The sequence below is a fragment of the Monodelphis domestica genome, chromosome 2, assembly GCF_027887165.1.
Source record: "Monodelphis domestica isolate mMonDom1 chromosome 2, mMonDom1.pri, whole genome shotgun sequence".
Taxonomy (NCBI): Eukaryota; Metazoa; Chordata; class Mammalia; order Didelphimorphia; family Didelphidae; genus Monodelphis; species Monodelphis domestica.
The window spans coordinates 278,514,509-278,529,926 of record NC_077228.1 but is presented as its reverse complement, the minus strand read 5'-3'; the positions used below and the strand labels follow the sequence as shown (position 1 = coordinate 278,529,926).

At 34.7% G+C, this 15,418-nt stretch overlaps 1 protein-coding gene across 2 annotated transcripts in view; it reads right to left on the bottom strand.

Moving 5' to 3' along the window:
• DNAH8 (dynein axonemal heavy chain 8) overlaps nucleotides 1-15,418 on the bottom strand; it is a 491,513-nt gene that overhangs the window by 105,766 nt on the left and 370,329 nt on the right. For both annotated transcript variants that reach the window (XM_016431041.2, XM_016431044.2), the window contains 7 exons: nucleotides 12,958-13,076; nucleotides 5,730-5,833; nucleotides 4,770-4,946; nucleotides 3,825-3,992; nucleotides 2,986-3,201; nucleotides 1,016-1,153; nucleotides 247-374 (listed from right to left, as the gene is read on the bottom strand). In XM_016431041.2, coding sequence (XP_016286527.1) covers nucleotides 247-374; nucleotides 1,016-1,153; nucleotides 2,986-3,201; nucleotides 3,825-3,992; nucleotides 4,770-4,946; nucleotides 5,730-5,833; nucleotides 12,958-13,076 — 1,050 coding nt within the window. The remainder of the gene's footprint in view (nucleotides 1-246; nucleotides 375-1,015; nucleotides 1,154-2,985; nucleotides 3,202-3,824; nucleotides 3,993-4,769; nucleotides 4,947-5,729; nucleotides 5,834-12,957; nucleotides 13,077-15,418) is intronic.

Here is a 15,418-nt window from a genome sequence, read left to right as displayed (position 1 = left end):
AAGCCAAAAGACTACTATGAATAATCATCAGTGTAGATGTATGACTTAGAGAAAAGACCCAACTATATCGATGATTCATAATAGAAAGAAAAGTATCTTCATGTGGACTATTCATTTGAACAAGGGCAAAAGTGAAATTAACTCCCAAAAGCACATCAAGAGAAAAGATATAGCATGTCTTAAAAAGAGCTATTTGTCTGATGCTTTTGTTCCTACCAAAAAATAGCAAAACATCAAAATATCTACCTGTTAGTCTGAGCTTTGAATTCTTTGCTTTGCTGAGTCCATCTGACTTTTTCACCACTCAGTCCATCAATAAGGGTTGATGCAGCCTGCATTTTATTCCGACATGACTCTGCATCATTCAATAAATCCTAAATCCAGTAATAGATAAGGTCTTGAGAAAGTTTCAGATAGGTTTTATCAAACACCTACCACATTTATTTTTTGCATGAAATTCATAAAGACTTCCTTCAATTATAAAATAGTCCTGAAACTGGGCATATTAACGAACGTCTTATATCCTGAATTCTACTTTTTCCATGGATTAACATTTTATATCTGCCTCCACGAAAAGTTCAAGGAGAGCAATTTTATGAAGGAGAATCAGACATTCACACGAAAAAAGGCAATATTTAAAATTTTGTTTTTGGCATTTTCAACATTAGGCTCAAAATGAATACAATGTAAATTTTATGAAAATTACTTTTGGATAAAAAGATAATTCACTAATTCCTCTTTACTGTATGTTTAGGCAACTATAAACAAGCAGGAATTTAAAGTTTCTCTCTTAAAGCAAAGCAATATACTTATATTTTAAGAAATGTTTTAGGTCTCTATCTATGTAGTAACAACTACTAGACATTTACTATTATGTGTTTTCCTAAAAGATCTATCACTTTATTTTGGAACATTTGATTTTTATTCAGGTAAAATGATAAATACAGTGTGATAACTGAACTTGATTTCATTATGTGGTCCTACTCTCATAAACTCATGTATAAGTTTAACTTACCATTTTCTCATTCATGGCTTCATCAAATTTTGCTTGCACTTTATCTAACTCTGCTTGCTTTTCATCTAGCAATGCCTGGGCCTTCCCTAATTCAGCATTAGCCACTGCCAAGCGTCCTTCTTGCTTTGCCAAATTAGCCTTGCAATAAAGAATAAATTATTAGTATTATTGAATAGCTATTAGTGTTGAAAATTCACTATTAGCTATTTCAATGCATGAAATTGTTAGGAATATTAGAATAGGAGAAAAAAGGACCTGAGAGATCATCTAGCTCAACTTCTTCATTTTACAACAGAAAGAAACTGGAGCCAATGGAGCCAATGGAGATGAAAGGCAGGGCAAGGATAAAGTTATTTTAGTTTTGTTTCAGAGTTGTTTCCATGACAGTATGTTGCCTCAGCTATTTTATTAGTGATATCACATTTTATGCTCTATAAGAATACTTTACATTTCACTGGTAAGCTAATAAACAGGAGCATAATGTACAATTAAAATTATACCTATATCCATTTTAAGTTTTTTTATTTTTTAAATTAATAAATATATTTAAGCGCCTACTATTGGTCAAGGCGTTGGAGATACCAAAAGGACAATCAGTCCTTGTCCTTAAGAAGTTTATAATACAAGAGTGGGTTGAGACATGTCCATAAAGGACTATTATAAAAGTAAGAAATGGAACTCCATGATTTCAAGACTAATATTCTACCAACCGCACCACCTAGTTGCCTCCTCAGAAAAGTTACCCTGGTCAGACTCCTTTATGCCAGTTGGAGACTGGTAGGATGAGAAACAGGAACAGGAAAGGATTTTTATCAATTACTTCATGATATAGCCCAAGTGGTAGCTTCATCAGACTTAAGCAAGTCCTTTGTGGTGCACAGGGTTGATACCCTATGAAGCCTAGAAGTGGCCATATGCTAACAAAGTAATAGTCATCAAAGAAAAAAAAAAACCTCCAACACCATTGCAGTTACTAATAGAGGGATTGCTGACAGTGAGGTATGTTCTCTTACATACAAATTGGGAGTTCTTGGCTTTGGAGTGGGCTTTCACTGACGAGCTCCAAGATTTTATGTAGAGAGTTCAATTTCTATGCTTAGAGAGATATTAATCTACTGACATATTTTGACCAACACTAAATTGGAGGCTGCCTGTCAAGGATGTGTATTACTATATCTAAATGATTTTGGCATGTACTTATGGGCTAGGGAAGGCTCAGATGCTGCTGCTTTGTCTAGTACAGCTGAATGAGGGGAATTATATGCTAAGTTATGATGTTTACAGTGCACGTGATCAAATATGTGTTTGTCCTGTGTAATTTATAAACATTGCCCATTTTCTCTGTTTTCATTCAATTGCATTTTACAATCTGAAAATTAAAACATTCTTTATCCATTTTTGGGGGGTTCATTTTGGTCTAGTACTTAAGTACTGGGGGTGGGAATAGTATGTATTATATGCCAACTACCCTCAAAGTGAAAAATTTGCAGTGTCTATAAACTACATAGGGTATATTTATATTAACAATAGAGGAGTAAAAATAATGAATAAATGTGATCAATTTAAACTGGAATACACTCTACCCTTCCTCAAATGTCCTTTTGCCACTGAAGGAAAATAAAAATCATTACTGCATCTGATAACAATGACTAATTCTCATATTGGTAATTAAATGACAGTGCACTTTGAAAAATTCTAGAATGTTATTTTGTCTTTAGTGGAGAAGAGGACTAAATGCTTCTATCTCTACAGTCTAATTTGCACTCTCCTTGAGGTCAGGGACACTCAGCATGGTTAAGAGATGAAGTAAAGAGGATGATTAAAAAAAAAGAGGGAATAAAAAAGGAATACAGAATTTAAATAGAGATATCTGCACCTATTAATCTGGACCAGGCCCCACTCTTTTAAGGTGAGATACAGAAGATTTATTTTATTGAACTTTAATTTATTGTGCAGGGAAAACCTTTTACCTTCAGAGGCAACACCTCCTTGTTAATTCCAAAAAAAGTTGCCATAGCAAGGGTCCAAGACAGCAAACCAGCAACATTACCGCAGACCTTTTTACCATTCTCAAGAGTATAATCTTCCATATTAAAATATGGCTGTAGTAGCTCCACTGTCTCTTCATTAATAGTGTCCTTAGGGAACTGCTGGAGGCTGTATAAGAATCCAGCCGCACTCATCAACTGCAAAAAGAGATCAGATTTATATTTTGGGGAAAACAGGTCTTTTTTTCCCCCCTCATACTGTTTGTTACTCTTAATTTAAGTATATTTCTTTTAAAAACCCTGGCTCCAAGTAGATAATTCAGGGATACTGTTTCAGGTTTCCATGAGGAGGAAGAAGAAAAAGAAAAATGCCCTTCCATGCTCCTGATTAATGCCACTTCCCAAGCATGTGACCACAAAGCACATATTCCTAAGTGGAGGGAGGCTAAGGTGAAGGCCAGGGACACAGGGCAGCAATACTCTGTTATTTCTCTGTGAACCACCTCTTCTGGTACATGGGCCCCTCAACAATATTCACAAACAACTTTTGGAACCACTTGTAAACATGTCCTTTAGGAGCTGCTGGGTTACCACTGAACTCTTTTGTACAGAAGCAATGGAGTTCTCAAAACGTGGACAGAGGATATTTGGATTCTGTTTGCCTTCACCATGTAGTTGTAGGCTTTCTATCCTTGTTTACTCATCCAGTACAAGTTGATTGAATGCTTTTAGGATGCCAGAGAATTGGATAAGGTGCTGGATGTACCTAACCTAGACAATTCAGGGCTTCTATCTCCAGGGAGTTGATGCATTTTACTCACTTTCAAAGACTCTGCCCAGGATGGTTTAACACAAGGCTTTTCAGGATCCATTGTGACAGGATCAATCTTCTTTTGGAACAGTAATAGACAGCAATCCATGATTCTCATAATAAGATGAGGAGGTTTCGCCAGCTTCCTAACAGTGGCAATATCATTTGGTTTGATAGTCTGTATTTGGTGTTTAAAAAGAATGAATATTTAAAAAACATTTCAAAGATTCTTTCAAGTGATTTTTATTAACTTCTAGGATCATAAAACTTGAACGGTCATAGAATGTGTGCCTAGGCATTTATCCTAAATCTCTGGGACCCCATTGGCACAGGTTCTCTCTCAGAGGTTTGAACCAACTATGAATCATCATTCATTATTTAATTATCTTCAATGTACTGTCAATGGGGCCACTTAATACCTTACCAAGGCGTTCATCTTGTCAAGAGAATGTTATATCTTGTTAAAGGGATATAATGCCAGAATACATCCCTCATTAGTGGGGGGATCAAATTCCCCAAAAAGCCTGGGCATTACACTAGATAATCTTGAAAAAATCATCTAATGAATTACCTTCTTTTTAGACTGAAATATGCCTATGCCTAGACAACAGAAGATCTCTCTAACTTTTAAAGTCTATTGTAGTCTAAGAAACCTTCATTGCCAAGAAATAGCAAAATCCTTCATGTGATAGTTTAATTCACTGTATTTTTGTCCCTCTTTTCATAGAAGTTTGATTTATGAACATGAAAATACTGAGCTACATAAAATCAAGAACTTTTTAAAGCTTAATTTGTAATTGAGAGAATTAAATCAATGAAAATGTATTTCAACCTAGGCTGCAAATCACACCAAGAATTCAATTTTGTTTCCTGAATGAGAAAAATCTCATGCTTAACTCATGATAAGACTAACTTGTTAATTGGAACTTTTGTTAAAGTCAATATATTTGCTTACATTCAAGGCTGCTTCTGCCTCTTCTAAAGCTGGCTTGGCTGCCTCTAGCTTGGTCTCAGCCTTCACTTTCTCAGAATCAATTTCATCTACAATTTTTTGGGCTTTGTCTTTCACCTCCTGAACTTCATTTTTCACCTTGGCTGATGCTTGGGCACTTACAGTGACTTCCGCTAGCACCTGTGAAATTGTGAAACAAACAAAAAAAATGGAAACCATGTATGGAAGAATAAGCAAGGGACTACTTACCTCTTCTAAAAGATAGCTGGATCTGAAAATGAATGATATCTCTTATGGTAGAAGCTGGGGCATCTGGCATAATATAGAGAGAAATGGCTAAAGTGGGAAAGAAGAGGATAATCGGTACAAAGGTCAATGAACTTAACTGAGAAGTAGACAGAGAGGTAAGAAGAAAAATAGAGAGCTCAAGAAGCTCTGTCTTGCTTGATATTTTTATCAGTGACTTGGTTGGAAGAAGACTTGCAAGTCAAGTTGGCAGATGTCATGAATATGAGATGTGTTGATATTACTTTGGACAAGAGAATCTACATCATTAAAGATCTTGACACAAGTTAGAATTATGAGTTCAAACTAATAAGAAGAATTTAAAAGGAATAGATTTCTAAATTTCTAAAAAAGTCAACTCCACATACATAAGATACAGGAGGCCTAGTCTTTAGGCTAGGAGAAGAATCTAAGATATCTTTTAGTTTTTATCTGGGTAGTGGCAATGGTAAGCATATAAGAAAAAAGAGCTTATAGGTCTAGTCTAGAGGAGAATATGACACATTTAAGATTACACATTGATTTAAATACATATACTTAAGAGATCTTCATGAACAGACTTTTTTCTAGAATTCTACCACCAGGGCTTTGCATTTATACATTATCTGTTTTTCATAATTTGGGTATTTTGATTTGTTACCAACACAATCACAACAGCTATCATATCAGTTAACTCACTTCATCTGCCTTTACAGAAGCCACTGCTAATTCCTTTTCCTTTACTGCAAGATCTAGTGATAGATGAGCAACAGATTCACTTGCCTCCATCAGCTTACTTAGCCCTGGGAAAATAATGTAGGCAATTTATATACAATGCTTTCCTGCATTCTCATTCTCATTCTCATTCTCTCTCTCTCTGTCTCTGTCTCTCTCTCTGTCTGTCTGTCTCTCTCTCTCTCTCTCTCACACACACACACACACACACACACACAAACATATATTTTTTATATATACATATGAATAAAATTGTTGGATCTATGATTTATGAATGAAAACTTAAAAGCCAAATGAATAATGTTTAATGACAAGAAAGGATTACAACAGATCAAAGATAAATCATCAGGTAATTGTCCCCATTCTGTTACTGAGTCATTTTGGCTGTATCCAACTCTTTGTGGTCTCATTTTAGGGTTTTCTTGGCAAAGATACTGAAGTACTTTGTCATTTTCTTCTCCCTCTCATTTTTATAGATGAGAAAATGGGGGCAGAGTAAAGTGACTTGCTCAGGGTCACAGAGCTAGTAAGTGTCTGTGTCTGGATTCATGAAATGAGTTTTCTTGATTCCAAGCCCAGCACTCTACTCACTGTGCCACTTAGCTCTCCCAAATACTTTCTCCCATTCTACTCTAACCTATTTTCTAGTCAAGCTGTAATCTCAGATTATTTAGACAAGAGACTATGAACCAAAGCCTCGTTATGGAATACCAAATGAAATGCCTTCTAAAAAAACAGAGTAAGCTTTGTGACTTTTTGAGAACCACAAAGTCTTAATATGTCTAATCATTCTTCCTTCCTTGGATCAATTATAGACATCTTGAAGGGCTAAGGGTCTCTCATTCATTTCGTTACTTCTTGCCTCAGTGAATCCTCAGCAATATGGTCTCGTATTGTTGAATCGTTTGCTTGATTATAAATGTGCAGGAAGGAGGATTTTTATGACTTAAAATTAAAAAAAATTTTAAGTTCAAAGATATTTTGTTTTCCCAATTATGTGTAATAATAATTTTCAACATACATTTTCCAAAATTATAAGATCCAACTGTCTCTTCCATCTTCCCACTCAGAGATGGCAAGCAATTCAATCTAGGCAATACATGTATTATCATGCAAAACACACTTGCATATTGGCTTTTGTTGTAAGAGCACACTCATATAAAATCAAAACCTCAAAATAAAACTTTAAATACATTAATGTGAAAAATAGTATGCATTGATCCATATCCATCCAACTCAATTGTTCTTTCTCTAGAAGTGAATAGCATTCACTGTCATAAATCTTTCAAGACTGTCCCAGATCACTGCATTGCTGAGAGTAGCCAAGTTTTCACAGATAATCATTGTCCAATATTGCTGTTACTGTGAACAATGTTCTCCTAGTTCTGCTTACTTCGCTCTGCATTAGTTCCTGCAGATCTTTCCAATTTTTTCTGAATTCATCTTGCTTATCATTTCTTACAGCACAATAGTATTACATCACCATCATATACTAGAATTTGTTCAGCCATTCCCCAATTGATGGACGCCACCTCAATTTCCAATTCTTTGGCACCACAAAAAAGCAGTTATAAATATTTTTGTACAAGTAGGCATGCCCCCTTTTTTCCTTATCTCTTTGGAATACAGACCCAATAGTGGTATTACAAGATAAAAGGGTATGCACACAACTTGTTTTCCAACATTAAAAAACAATAAAAAACTTTAAAAATTGTTGAAATAATTTTCATTTATATTTGAAGGCAAGGTAAAATTCTAATGCTATTAAGCATCTATACATCTGTGACTATAAAAGCCTATTTATTTCTATACAGTATAAATGTAAAAATTAGGTTAATTTAGTAGGGGTTAAAAAAAGACATATTTTTGTTGGTTTTATAAACAGACATGATACTAATATAGCCTCCAGGGGGTATTGTTAAGCAATGCAATACAGGACTATGCTAAAAGCTGAGCTCCCTTAGAACAGGTCCCTCCCCTTCTGTTGAGGAAACACCCAACACCAGAGGGCATTTTAAGGCAATGAGCAGGCAGGAAAAGGTACCCTTCTGTTATGAATGTCAAAAATCAAGATCGTCTACCTGGAAAGGAAAGAAAAAAACTATCTTTACAAAACATTCATTCAGTTTTATTCAATTATTTTAAAAAATCTGTTCAAACTGATTTATCATTCTAGATTTTTATCTTTGTGTTTTAGAATTTCTAATTTAAATGGTACTATGGTTAAAATCAGAAAGTTTATAACACAGAAGTGTGAGTTGTTAAGTGATAAAAGAGAAATTCTTTTTAAAAAATCTTTTAAAACTTAATAATTTAAATAAAGGCTTAACCAAGTTCAAATACCATGAATACTAGCTATCATTAAACTATAATTAATCTAAGAATAGAAAATAATTTTGCCTTTTTAGGACCAAAATGACAAAATGGCATTTTCCTGCTTCTTTGATTCAATGACTATGATTTTGATGATGAATATTGCTTCTTTCTCATTCTGTATGATCTTTGTCCATTCCTCAGTCCCCCTGCTCAGGAGACCTTTCTTGCCTACTGGGACCTTATCTCTAGGTTTTGAGCTATTGTTTAGGTAACTGTGGTTCATGTAGGCTTCCATCAGTTTTCTCTTATTTTTGCTACATGACCCAGCCTACTGCTTTTTCTGGTCACACAAATATGCCATGTCTTCTCTGCAATTCTTTGTTTGTAACATATTGCAGCCTATGTCCACCGACCATTGATATCTTTGTTATGGTTGGCTAATCTGAAAATCTAATTCTATTTAATTCAATTTTTAAAAATTCATTAAAAATTTAAGAAATGTTAAAAAATATATTAAGCACCTGCTATATGCCTAGGCACTGTGCTAGACAATAGAGACAGAAACCATTAAATGCCCTTGAGGAGCTTCCATTCTATCAAATCCAAGGCTTTAATGATTGAAGGCAAGGTTTGCAGTTTTGGAGATAGAGGAGAGATTCAGTGGAGAGAAAGAAAGGAGTAACATCACAGGGAAGTACTTGACTCTGAGGAGAGTTCCACAGTTCAGTTTTCAAAGTGAGCATTTATTTACACTTCAGAAATTCTCAGGGTTTGAGTTGTTGTTTTGTTTCCTGGACTTAAAAAAAGAGTTAATAAGGGAGATTAAACTTAAAAGTATGCATGCATGCATGCATTCCCTATCTCTCTCTCAAGTTGTTAAATATTTATATATTTATTTATATTTAATATACTTAATATAAACACATTTATTTATACTTCTAGCAGTTCTCTTGGGGTAGCAAAGAACTGAAAACGGAAGGGGTGCCCATTAACTGGGGAATGGCTAAGCAAGTAGCATATTACTGTGATGGAATACTACTTTCCCACAAGAAGTGACAAGCTGGTTAATTTTGGAAAAACATAAAAAGATTTAAATGAAATTATGAAGAGTGGAGTGAGCAACCAAAAGAACTTTACATATAGCAACAGGAATATTGCTTGAAGATGTGCCTTTGTTCACCTCGAGGAAAAAAACAAACTGATAAATAGAAATGACATAGTTCTATGTATACATATATCCTTTTGTCAAATGATGCTTTCTCTAATGGGGGGGGAGTTAACTAGGTATATTAATTAACAAATAAATACATTCAAAGTAAAATAAGATGAAATGTTTACAGGAAAAAAAAAACATTTCCCTGCACCCTTTTGGACTACTATGAACATTGCTGGAGTTAAGCAGTTGTTCAATAGAAGAGTCAGGAAATGAATCTTAAGATTCATCATAAGACTGGAGGACTGGTGACAGGAGCTAAAAATAATGATGATGATAACTGGTATTTATCTAGTGTTTAAAGGTTTGCAAAGTGCTTTACATCCATCATATCGTTTAAGGCCCATTCCTAATTAAGGAAATTGTACATTCTAGGAGTAGGAGATGGTCAAATACAAAAGGACAGGAAATGGAATGCTGTGTGAGAGAAGAAAAGTCAGCTTGCTCATTGTTAAAATGGAACTAATGATGTTATTTACTTCACAGTGTTGTTATGAGAATCAAGATAATGTCAAATGCTTTGCCACCCTTAAATGCTATATAAATGCTAGCTAATATTATCTTCCCACAGTACCTTGTTAGGTGCTCAGTAAAAATCTGCTCTATGTGAAGGAAAACACTGAAAGTATGGCAAAATAACTGGCTAACAGACTGATTTATTTTTTACCTGGTGCTTTTAGAATCATATAGGCATATAGACTAAAAGGAGATGAGAAATGGGACAAAGGAAAGGAACTTTATTCCATGCCACAATCTACTACATTAATATTTTAGGTCAGAGAATAGGTTAGGAAGGAACCAGTTCAAAATGGTCTTTTTAATATTTCTATATATAAATATAAATATATACATAGATATCAGAGGGTTGCTGAACAAGGAATGCAGCTTTCAAGGAATGCGGTATAATTTTGACATATGCATAGGAGCTGCCTTGTTGGATTAAAACCTTTAAGTTAGTGTTTTTCTGTCCCAAATGAAAATTCTTATTTGTGGCCAATAATCACAGTAGGATTGTATTCTTTAAACCTTTTAGTCAATTGTGTGACTATAAAGCTAGGATCTGTAATAGGATATTATTTGTGAAGGCCTGTCTGCTCCCATCTCATACCTTTATCAAGGATGCTTTTGCCATAGATTTTTATCATCATCAATGATAATAATTTATATATATATATATATATATATGTACACACACACACACACACACATATATATATATACATATATATATATTCTCACTTTCTATACAAAGAAACTGAAATAACGGAGGTTAAGTGATGTTCCAAGAATCAATCAGCTGGTAATTATTGGAGGCCAAATTTGAACTCAGGTCTTCCTGACTCTAGGCCCAGTGCTGTATCCACTGGAACACTTTAGCTTCCCCAAGATCTTGTAGAGACAGGAAACCAGATAGCTGGGATGGTAGTTGGTGATGTTTTCTTGGTCACTTCTTGATGGTAATAAAGTTCATGTTTTTTCCCCCAAGTGTTCCTGCTTGATATCCTTCTCACAAATATTTTGAAAAGTGATCCCTCAGCATCCTTTATATTTTACCATTTCCATAGTACTCTCCTCTGTAAATGTGTGCTCTAGAAAAGGTGTGGCACCTTTGGATGTTTTGGTCTATGTTTGTTGTTGTTAGTGCAGCTCCTATATCCTTGTGTAGCAGCACATCAAAGAGTATGACAACAGAGACCAAATACTCTGCAGTCATTGACAGAGAGAAGGCTTTATGGTGGAAATCTTTGTAGGTCTTTTCCATCTTTTGTCCTTTCAGATTCATCCTTAAACACCCTTTGGGTGATGTGGCTTAAATTTTTATCAAGTTTTCTACAGAAGTTTTTCCTTGTATTACTTCTTGTTATTTTATGAGATGATATCTGCTCTTAATCTAAACATTTTCTTTCCAGTAGTTTTAAGAAATAAGTTTATAGTCTGAACTGGTGTTGCTTTGTCTACATAGTGTTGCCTCTTCATCTGCTGTGTGCCAGGCACTGTGCTAGGAGCTGAGGATTCAAAAACCAAATACTAATTGAGGTGATCTGTAGGCATTTTCTGGTCTCAGGTAATCATTATGATAACTGCTAAATAGTGGTTATAATTCTTTTCTTTTATTAACAGAATTTATTTTCAGGTATCTGAGTCCCCCCCCTTCCCACACCATAGAAGGCATCATCTAGCAAACAGATATGTATATATAATGTCTTTCTTGTTTCCATTTCTCAGTTCATTCTCTGGAGGTGAACATTCATAAGTTATTCATCAAATATTAAATCTGTAGCTATATATAATGTTCTCTTGATCCTACTCATATAACAAATCAAATAACAAATGTTTGAAGGGATACAGGAAAAAAGGTACATTAATGAATTATCGGAGCTGTGAACAATCATTCTGAACAGCAACTTAAAATTATAATTAAAAAGTTACTAACTTGTATATATCCTTTGACCCAGTAATACCACCAGGCCTATACCTCAAATAGAGCAAAGAAGCAGCTTCTGAAAAAAGCCCATTATGTACAAAAAATATAGCCATTCTAAGAAGTATCCATCGATTGTTCAATGACTGAACAAATTGTGCTATGTGAATATAATGGAATAATTATGTATACTGTATGCTATGTTAAAAAGAACAATTTCATAGAAACTTGAGAGGGCTTATGTAAAGTTGAGTGAAGTTGAGCAGAACCAAGAGAACAATTTATATAAAACTCCTGAATCATGTGTTCCACTCTGTCATTGTCAACTAATAAGTAGAGTGGCAAGGGTCATTCTGCATTTGTTTATTTGATGAGTTTCCAAGGACAACGAACTTATCAAGTGCCTAGGATTCTAATGATAAGTTTCTTCTACTTAGCTACATTGGTCCTTGGATACAGATAGAGTTATTGTGGAGATCCTTTTTGAAGTCTTTCTAGTGCAGCAGAACCTGCCAGACCTTGTACCCCACAAGCCTACCCATCAAGAACTTAGGTACACCTTGATGCCACTGTGACTTATTGGGCAGGATCTAGAAGTATAACTTGCCCCAAGTCAATTTAATTTAACATTTATTAAGTACCTGCTAAATGTCAGGCACTGTGCTAAGCACTAGAGATATAAAAAGAAGCAAAAGACAGTTCTTGTCCTCAAGGAGCTTACAATCTAATGGGGGAGACAACATGCAAACAAATATATACTAACCAACTATATACAGGACAAATAGGAAATAATTAACAAAGGAAGGCAATGGAAATTAAGAGGGGATGGGTAATGTGTGAAAATGACCAAATAAAATAATGTTAAAAAAAGAGGGGATGGGGAAGGCTTCTTGTAGAAGGTGGGAGTTTAGCTGGGACTTATAAAGGAAGCCAGGGAGGTCAGAAGTTGGAGAGGAGGAAGAATATTACAGCCCCTGGGGGCAGCCAAAAATTCTCCAAATCTAAAGATGGAGTGTCTTGTTTGTGCAACCGTCAGAAGGCCAGTGTTATAAGTTGAGCTTTCTTGCTGCTCTGGTTAAAATCATATTCGTTTCCTTGTAAATAAAGAATATATATTAAGAGTATCCCTCAAATCAACCCATTTAGAATATGGATCCCATTTTGATGCATAAGGATATGGTCACCCACAATGTCATGAAAAATGTGTGGACTTTTCTGTAAATAGACACTAGTCATCTTACCTATGTTCATTCGTTCGGCTTGATCATTAATGTATTTCAATTTTTCAGCATAGATATTTTTATAGCCATTTATGAAAGAGAGATAAGATTTGGGAGTCACATGTGCTCTTCGCCTATACCTATAAAGTAAAATACATGAAACTGTCTTAACGTCTACCACTTTAGTATGAACTTTCCATGTTCTGATACATCATCATCATCATCATTATCATTCATTTTATTCTACTCAACATTGTCAGAGTGAAGATCCACTGCATACCCAGACTGATAATCTTGCCTCTTTGAACAATTTATTTTTTATTATTTCTTGTTTTTAGGGTTTTTCATTTGTGGAAGATTACTTGAACTGACCCTCAATAGTCCTTTAGGCCAACATATCATCAAAATGTGATTCAGGATTCTTGAGGTCAAAACTGTTTTCATAATACTACTAAGACATTTTTCTTTCTAATAATGGTAAATATCTAGAGACAATAAACATTATGAAAAGCTTTTTGAGGAAGTTCTCAATCTTTTTTAAGAGTGTAAAGGGGCCCCTGAGTCCAGAAAGTTCAAGAATCTTGCTTTATTCCATAAGAAATCAATGCACCCTTTTTTTCTGCATCAGTGTAGCAGTAGATAGAGCTCATTCACTGGCCATTGCTTGCTTCTCTTCTCCTCCTTGGAAAGGATGTTACATAGCAGGAAGAGTGTTAAGCTTCCTAGGATTACAAGTTTCAGGTATTTGGTTGGGACAAATATCATCAGCCTAAATAGATAAGAAGAACCCATTACTATTTCCATGGTGAAAAAAATGTTTGTTTGTTTGTTACTTTGTGGGAATGCCACTGATCCAATGGCAGTAGAATATACCTTTTGAGCCATTTCTCCAGTTAAAGAGGGAATTTTGTCCTAGGTAGTTCCAGGCTCTCTTGGCGATCTAGAGATGTTAAAAACATTTCTGGCTTATGAGGTCCTTGGCCATATTGAAACTATGAAGAATCATAGGAAAAGGATACCACCACTGACAAAAATTATATTTCTAAAAAATTAACAAATGATTTTCTATTTTTTCTGTAAAAATACATTACTTATTACTGAGGGAAAATTTATTCTGCAGGAATGTCAGAATTTCTATTAAGTTGTATAGCACTGAGTACCACTCAAATATTTTTGCCCTGTGTTTGAAAAGGTAACATCAAAAAAAAAAAGGTAACTTCACCTCCTGAATTTTAGGTCCAAATTTGAGTTTAAATTCTAGACTAATTGACCATTCTAGTACCCTTTTTTAAAAACACTTGTTCACATTGTCTCACTCAAGACCTTCTTGGAAATAAATGGCATAAAAGTCAGATCTAGTGGGGTAGTCTGTGGTCATGTACAAAACCTTTTTTAAAAAAATAGAAATTAATACTTTGATCTTGGTTTCATTTGCTAATTAACTGTCAGCCACAGACATCCTATAATAACTGTACTATTAAATAAAATGAAATTTGTTAAGAAAAAAGAGGCCTCTGAACATATAAAAAACTTTGGTTTAAAAAAGAGAACTAAATAAAATTAGTATGAAGTGTTTTTCAGCTTAGACCTTGGTCACATTAGAATTTTTGTTAATATGAGTATTAATCATAACAGCTAGCCCAAACACAATACTTTCAAATTACAGAATAGTTTATATCCTTCACCTTTGGTGTTAGGTAAGGCAAATATTCATGTTCAATTTCACAAATGAGGAACATGAGACAAACAGTTTAAATGACTTGACCAGGGTTTAAGGTAAATGCTGGACTAAAGGCTGAACCCAGGTTTTTGCCCCCCACCCCCACCCCAATCTATCAAAAGGATACAATGAGGCACCCAAGAAGATGAAAGATTTCTACATTCTGAGTTTTTGAAGGACAGTAAATACACACAATACACACACACACACACACACACACACACACACACACACACACCATCCCAGACCATTCTTGACAAATCTCATTTTAACAATCTCATTTGATCTAACCAGCAGTACATCCAGACCATTCTTTCTTTCTTTTTTTTTTTAAACCCTTGCCTTCTGTCTTAGGATGAATACTAAATATTAGCTCCGAGGCAGAAGGGCTAGTTCCTTGGGGTTAAGAGACTTGTCCAGGGTCATACAGCTAAAAAGTATCTGAGGCCACATTTGAACCTCAGACCTTCCATCTCTAGCTCTGGCTCTTTATCCACTGCACCACCTAGATATAGGGCATATGCATGTATGTATGTGTGTGCATATATATAAAACAAATATACCTACATATTTGTTCAGGATGTTCTATAAAGAATGACCTAGATATACTGTAGTTGAAATCAAATCAGATAACACATGTAAAATATTTTCAAAGAGCTTTATAAACCTTAAAACAGTATATAAGTACTAGCTAGCTATTATTTGTGACCTGGACTTGACAATTTCTGGATGGCAATTTTAGGTTTTGAATCAGGACCTAAA